Source organism: Dreissena polymorpha, chromosome 2 (genome assembly GCF_020536995.1).
Source record: "Dreissena polymorpha isolate Duluth1 chromosome 2, UMN_Dpol_1.0, whole genome shotgun sequence".
NCBI lineage: Eukaryota > Metazoa > Mollusca > Bivalvia > Myida > Dreissenidae > Dreissena > Dreissena polymorpha.
In genome coordinates, this window is record NC_068356.1 from 119,775,001 (window position 1) to 119,783,480 (window position 8,480).

At 32.4% G+C, this 8,480-nt stretch overlaps 1 protein-coding gene across 1 annotated transcript in view; it reads left to right on the forward strand.

Annotated features, from left to right (window-relative positions):
* The first annotated feature begins 241 nt into the window (after positions 1 to 241).
* The window catches only part of LOC127870028 (transient receptor potential cation channel subfamily M member 1-like), a 28,613-nt gene continuing 20,374 nt past the window's right edge, over positions 242 to 8,480 (forward strand). Inside the window, exons 1-2 of the mRNA XM_052412689.1 lie at positions 242 to 379; positions 583 to 684. Of these exons, the coding sequence (XP_052268649.1) occupies positions 242 to 379; positions 583 to 684 (240 nt within the window). The remainder of the gene's footprint in view (positions 380 to 582; positions 685 to 8,480) is intronic.

An 8,480-nucleotide genomic window follows, 5' to 3' on the forward strand; every position in this document is an offset into this window, starting at 1 on the left:
TCAAAACAAAGTAAAACAGGCCGGCGTTAATTTGAGCTGTTGTCACTTAAACATATTGGATTAACATCATCGACAAATATATATACGAAAATAAAATCATCTAAAAGTAATGACGTCAGATGATGCCGACAGCACGCTCGACTATTCTTCTGCTTTAATAGTTTCAAAGGGCAACCTCAAGTTATAAGATCTCACCAACATACTCTATGAAAGACCAGGGGCATACGGTATGAAGGTAAGCATGGGAAAGTCGATTATCACGGTGAACAGGACAACCAATAGCAGTGCAGTCATCACCATGAACGACGAGAAGCTGAAAGAAATTACCAGCTTCAAGAACCTAGGAGCAACCCTGTCCAAGGATAGTACCAGTACCGCTGTGATCCGAATAAAATGCCATGTTGACCGCAGTGATGGTCAGACTTAGCAGACGGCAAGCAGTTTCATCAGCTTCCCCACCAAGTTCACAACTCCCCACAACTCCCCCGTAGTCTCCATCTTACTGTACGGCTGCGAGGCCTGGACGCTTCGCGCGGACACATAACGCAGAATAAAAGCATTTTGTCACATATGTTCCCGAAGAATGCTCCGAATCTCCTACACGGAGCACAAGACCACGAGTACGTCTGGAACATGACTGTAATTCTTGTTGGCCCACAAGAGCCCCTACTGGCAGCTGGCTTGGTTTGGAAACGCCACCAGGCTTGACTATCTGTGCAAGACTGTTCTCCAGAGAACGCTATATGGAGCTATATGAACGAGGGATTATTTTATTTCTCTAAACAGCACACGACAGACCTGACTGGAGGAGGATTTTTGTACCGTCGTCCCTCATTTTCCTCCACTGGCGAGACCGGTCAAGGGAATGATGATGATGATGATGATGATGATGATGATGATGATGATGATGATGATGATGATGATGATGATGATGATGATGATGATGATGATGATGACCTTGATACAATCCAAGTTATTAAAAGTTATTTAGATTCTATGTTAAGTAATAGTCATGCTATCTTGACTAAACTGTCCCCATAAGAATTTGACCGAAATAACGCAATCAACCAACAGCTAATAGTTACATTATTCTTCTAAATTCCAACTAATGTATTTTACATGAGGTAAGTGACCATACAAAATTACAACACATTTATGCAATTATTCTTGTGAATGAAGATACACACAAGAGATGTTGCACACGAAAATTTCCTGTAAATATACAAAAAGGGTTATACCTATGCTAACATATCGGCTGTTAAGTGACTTCAAACAATAAACCCAAACGCAGTCTGTAGGTGTTTAATGTAAGTATAAATAGTGATATGCTTTTGCTACACGAAACCTTCATCATAACATTGCAAAGACGCAAATGCCGACAAGTGGGTGAGTAGTATAGAAATATTCGATAAATAGTCGAGCTTAAAACAATAATGTATAGCTATCACATCTGCCAGCGCTTCATTGTAAGTGTTGTATTTGTTTTCTCAAACGCATGCAAATACCCACCAGAATAGAACAATGTTTAATAATGTATATGTATTAATAAACATCGGTTTCTATTCGTAGCATGCAATATTGAAGGCATCTCAATATGTAACAGTTGTCTGAATGGCGTTACTTCAATGGTTACGTATTGTTTAAAATATCTCTTAATATTTATGACGTAAAACGTGTCTCAAACAAAATACACTACAACAAGTACAACATTATGTTCAACATAGATGTAAACGTGTGGCACAATACATGTTTATCCAAAGCGTAACTGCAGAACATCGTTTTTGGTTATTTCATATATGAAAAAAAAAATCACATTTTAATTGATTTGTTTAAATTTATATGGTTATGTTAAACATTTAAATAGTTTGTTTCACGATTATTAAAAGACATTACCTATGTTATCTTTAACAGACATATAACACAAATTAGCCGTAGATAAAGTAGCGCCTATTTTTATTTAATTAAGAAACAGCACATGCACTTTGGATAAATTATGTCTGTTTCATATATAGCTATACAAATTCAAATTATTTTAAGTTTTATGAAAATACATGTAGGAAATGGATCATCTTACAGATAGCATGATAGCTGCAGGTATTGATATAATTAATTGAAGCGTTATTTTATATTGTTATATATTATTATGCAGTTTGGACTTGTGTAGGAGCACGTGCTTCAAATACGTTGTTTTGTTGTGAGCATTAAATACCTACACATAACAAAACATTTAACAAATAAACAAACAATCAAACCCGCGGAACATAACAATTTAACTGGTCGTATTCCTATTCTGTACACGATTCAATATGGACTTTTAGATTAAAACAGCTGCTTTCAAGAAATCAGATAACTTAATACCTTCTTCTTTAGTACATGTTCTCTAAGGAATCTGTATACGGTCATTCAAAATAATAAGATTTTATGTATTTTTCGTGATATCGGTATGACAAGGTCAGATTTACATAACATGGTATTCATCTTTTCATCTTCTATGTCACGTGAGTTACAACAAATACAATATCTTCGTTTCCTAGCTATGCGCTATTTACTGAACTTACCCGTTTGAATTAAAGTAAAATCTGAAACTTTTAGGTGAATATTTTTAACATTCAAGCGATATTTTAAATTCTTTGTAAAATATAGAAACGTGGACAATCAATAGTGCGTTACAAATCTTGTTTAAACAATCTATGACTATGTATTTAAATTTAGTGAAAAATGCCCGTTAGTTAACATACTGTTAATTTTCCAATTAATCGATAATCATTAAGGATATGTTTTTACATGTATTACCCAATTTATCTCCCCTTTAATGCAGTCTTTATGAGTCTCGTTAATAACAGCCCTAAATGTAAAATGGTCACTTTCTTTATTTTTAAAACCAATATCTAATTGTTCGAATTAATATGTGGATAAAAGTGGATATCTATCCAGTTCACAATGATCTGCAGCCGAACATGCATAGTTTTACTCTTAAAATTAAAAAAGGTGGTTTCTACATACTTATAGCGATTTAGTATAGCTCCACACTTTTTACAAATAGTGAAGTATTGTTGTTACATAAGTGGCGATTACACAATGGTTTCGGCTACGGCGAAAGATCGGAGTCCTTTCATTTGAAAAATTGAACATTTAAAGATTGTAAGACCTTCTAATCGAGGTCCATTTTTCGTTCTCTCATAACGCTCCACGTTTTCGGAAAATCATTATTTTCGATTTTGGTATGTTGACAGTAAGACCCCATATACAAAATTATGAAAACAAAGACCTAAATGGCTCTGAGCTTCTGAGCTTCAGGAGTTTAACCTTTTATAGCCATATCATCAGCGAAAATCAACAAAATACTTAGAAAATGCTCATTACTGCATAAATGTTACTCTGCAAATTAAGCTTTAAATCTTCAACAAATAATAAAAAAGAGGTGGTATCAATTCTCTTGTCTTAAACAACAGTTTAATTTATATATTAAGAATGAGACCAGCATACTTTATCTGTAACACAAGATTTAACTTTTTGGTTCATGTCTTTAACAATTCAAAGTAATTTTTGCGTAAATTCTAGTTTATTTTTTTAAATCAAATTGCATTTTTATAAAAAGAATTAAAACCTCAAATCGTGTCCAAGTATATGGCGTAGATCCTCATATTTTCATTGAGGTGAACAAAATTGGTATACTGTGGTACGCATTTTACGAAATCCATGCATGATTGCGCATCCGAAATACTATTATTGTCCGTACATAATTGTTCAATGTGCCTATACAAGACTGTAGCAAATAGCTTGAACAAACAACTTACAAGTGTAATACCCCGATAATTATATAAATCGATTTTATCGCTTTTTATGTAATGTTTATATAAAGCCTTCCATCCAGCTTTCTGGAAAGGTCCCTAAAATGATCAAGCTCTGATTAATACATTCGCGCTTTTCTTTGTGTACATGACTTCAAGGACAACTGTATTATGTCAATTTGCACCAAATACGTAAATTTGGTTGATTATGAAAATTATTGATAAGTCCATTAATTTCAATGTACAATTCAACTATCTACAGCTATATGTTCCCGGTAAAGAGTGAATAATTGGCACACATCTTACTTCTATATTATTTTACATGTTTTTGAGACAACGCAATCAAATCCAAAGTTTGTAAGGGTGAAAATAAAATGATCTTACTATCGTTTATCAAATGGTATTCATCGTGCTCTGTGGTCAAAGAACAGTTTATATATATATTTCGATAAGTAAAAAAAACAATAATTATTTTAAATTCATTAAAACTTATCCGTTGGATATAATACCTTATAGTGCACGCGCTATCGCACAAGAATATAGGAAAATCAAAGACATCAGATAATATTATCAGCGTGTCTCAAAATAATCGAACGGTGTATTTTGGGGATATTTTTAGCATCTAACCTTTCGAGCATGAAACAAATTATTAGTTTTGTCCGAAAGCATTGAGTTATAACTGTATCGCCTCATATAACGTGAATTTGTTTGAGCGCTTGTTTTCAATTATTTGATGATGAAATTAATGCAAACCACTTATATTCGTTACATGAAGGTTTAACAGGCGTGTTATTATCCAAATATTAAGAATATATTAAATGTTCATGTGTGTTAGTTAATTTTGATATATTATTGATGTTGATATGCATTATTGTTCATTAATTTAATATTTCATGCACTGCTTTAACTTGAGTTAATATTCTATATTTATTGATTTTTAAGTGTGTAAACGTATGTATTAGTGACATCTTGTCTAGAGTCGTAACCATTTAATATTCCGGGGGTACCGTTTCATCGTAAACATCGTAAGTACACATTTACGATACGATACATTTTTCGAAGATACATAATTGCTAAAGTCCATGTCATATGATTATAAATTCTCAGTACTTATTTAATTACATTGGCATCTCAAGCGCCATATATATTTGTCGAGCATGGCGAGCTAGTTCGTTTACTTATTAAGATTACAAAATTCTCTCGTAAGTTCAAATTTTCGTACGAATGTTATTGAAACGGCCCCAGAAGTATAATTGTTTAAGACACGTGAAACCAATCTGTGAATGAATTGCCGAATAGATCGATCGCGTTCTGAAAACATCCGAATCTGAGGGTCTTGTCACTATCTTTTCGATAGTTTTAAGTACTTAACTAGTAGCTCTTATAAAGATTGTTCCAGAGTTATTCTTCGATCTGTTCGATGCACTTTCATTTTCATTTCATCGGCATGTTAAGCATATAAATTCGGAAGAGAAATGAATTGATTATGGCATTAACTTAACGCTTTATCGCCCCTATGAAATTGAATTGTTTTCAGATTTGCAAAAGGATATTTCAAAAACAAAATTGCAATGATAACACAGTTGATATACATTATATTTAAACGGAAAAATATAATACATGTCTGAGACAAAGATTTTAAAAAACGTTTGATTAATGGACACATATCATGACATAAAATTATAACTCGTGGGAACATGTATTGTATTGATAATTTGACAAATACGTGTTTTCTAACATAGCGTTAAAACAATCGCTTTTTACGACATGATACTCATTTTGCATGTTCGGCCATCTTATATTTAACGCTTTTTATTTGAATGAAGATTTATTCGTTACCATTGATACCAAATTAAACGATCATTCTTTTTTCAGTAATCTATGTACGTATTGATAACTTGCATTGACACTAGTCTATAGTTTAAAGATTCAGACGGAAGCCACTACGCTCAACCATAGCAAAACTGCACGATTATTCATTCATAAGTAAACTATTAAGTAATCAACTTATTTTTGTTATCATTAATCTTGCAATTTATCTTTGAAAAATATCATAAAATTGAACTGTATTTGATCATGGAATTTTTCAATGTGAAAACAGGGAATATGTTTTGAAAATTCTTTATATCGAACTTCGTTTGATTAACATTTAGAGTAATTTGGTAAGTTTTCCTTGCGTACGTGACCCAAGTTACTCTCTTAAGTTACAAATTTAATGAAACGGTTCATTATTCTGTCGCTTTGTAGTCAGCAGTTTTTAATATGTTCATTCAGTTTTGTTCGGCGAACAATACACGAAATATAACACGGCATTTTAACTTTGTTATAACATTGTCTAAAACAAATATCAATGCAACAAATTAAATTAGAACTTCGGTTTCGGTCGATATAGTTTGAAAAGGAGAAGAGTCTTCGGTTTCTGATCAACACGCAACTGTAAGAAGAAAAGGGAAATTGATATCAACTAGGTCATGATTTTCAAAAGAATGGCCTATACTGAAACATAATGAAAATCAGATATAACGAGCATTTAGAAGGTTATTTTGACATCGCAGCCGTAGATCATTCACTTTAATGCAGTTAATTCCGAAGTGTTGATTCAAAGTTTCTTTAACGAAATTATAATAAAAAAGTAATTCTGTACTTTAAGATGATATTTTAGATATACTGAAAAGTAATGACAACATGCATTAAATCCAATCAGTAGGAGTCCTTAAGGTGGAAATTACGTTCTGACAAGGTTTGAACCTTGTTATGGTTATCACTGAAAAGGTATGTAAGCCGCACATTAATGAAGAGGCGCAATAATACATATTAAAACAATTATATACAATTGCCAAAACTACTTTAAAGGAACGCGCAAACAAGAACAAATTTAATTACTGTTAACTTAGCTCTGTGTCCTTGCAAAATCAGCATGGATCGTTTAACTTAACACAAAAAGTTTATATTACTAAAATGTTTGTTTAATTTTTGATGCTGTTCATTAATTATAAATTACTGCGTTCTTCAATCATAATACACATGCAACCTATGATTGAAAAACAAACTGTTTTGATTCATTTAAGCATTCGAGACATGATAATGCCATAAGATGTCTAAGTAAGCTTATTTGCTCTTGTTATGTCTTTTTAGAACAACCATGGCTGTCCATATACCACGAAGCAGTGATGTAACGAAACCAACAACATCTAAAGTAAAAGTCCGCAGGTACTAATTCATCATTGTGTATATAGGGTGAAGAATCAACTGGGTTTTCAGGGGTTTACACACGGGCTTGACAGAATGCAAACACACCGTAAAGAACATTATTTTAAAAAATATCTCAAGTAATTGAAATTCACGTGTAAAAATCTTTAGTGCGTAAAAGACAGTTTTTCTTGCAGTTTGTGTCGATATCTTTAGGTATAAGAATAAATCCATCCATGCGTCTGAAATCTGTGACAAAATTTCACGTTGCGTGCATAATAACCGTATAAATGAATGCAGTACACATAGATTTTTGAATAAGAACACATTCTTATTAAATAAGCAACTCTCGTGTATTTCCCATTGACGTAAGTAGAATAAAAAATCTCTTGTTATGCCGTAGTTGAAATTCTTAAGAAAAAATGTTTTTAAAAAGTATTCGAAAAAAATCACCACTTACCGATTCCCAGAAAGTCACCTGATCCTGCACTTTTTGTAATGTATGAGTAAATTGTTCAACTTGCGCGGTTTCAATTATTTACGAGTTTTTGACCATAAGTTGCCAATTACGATATTTTTTATATTGTTTTTATTAAATTTCAGCGCAACTGTAAAAGTTCCTAACACCTCGATACATCCAGGTACGTTTCCACTCTCGATAAATTCATCTTAAATCGCAAGTGATTCGCGTTTGGTAATAGCACAAAGACTTGTTGACGACGGTGTGCTCATAATAACTGTTATACGGTATTTCTTTAAACTTATTTCAAACAGATGGTGTTGTTGGAAATAAACTGTTTTTGATTAGAAAAGATGAAGATCAATTGATAAAACTAGTTCTTGTTTTTTCTTAACATGGATTATTAACGGCGAGTTCAGTAATTCTTAGTACATGATTTGACTTGGTTACATGTAGGTTATTTTTCAGCGAGTATTAACGCATGTGCTACGAATACTAGCATATAGATGCAAACCCTGTTAAAACTAACGTTGAAATCATACTATGCTTTGAATGCTACGTCAGATTGTTTTAAACCACTAAACACAATATTTTGCTCAGTAGCTTCTTGAATTTTTTTTTAATCTTTAAATTTGGATTTGTCAACATTCCAGTATTTCACGTGCAACGATGGTCATAATTGCATGTTCTGTTGGTTTATCCGATGGTTTATTTATTTTTTGTAGTTATCTATCAACATGTACTTCTTTAAATGCACTTTACCTACTTAATTTGACATCTTATATACACACACTAACACAAAATATCGGCTGCACACATTGCTAGAGCTAGTTATGAAATAGTATTATACATAAATATGAAATGTCTAGATTTAAATGAAAAATGTATTTATAGAAAATCCCGCGGAACGACTAGCTGGACCAAAAAGTGAAAAAAGCGATACAGCCAAACAGAAAAAAGTAAATATTAATTAAAGTTGTAATTGAAAACTAATTCACTCATGTAATGCGCAATCTTGTCGTTAAACTCTTTCATAATAT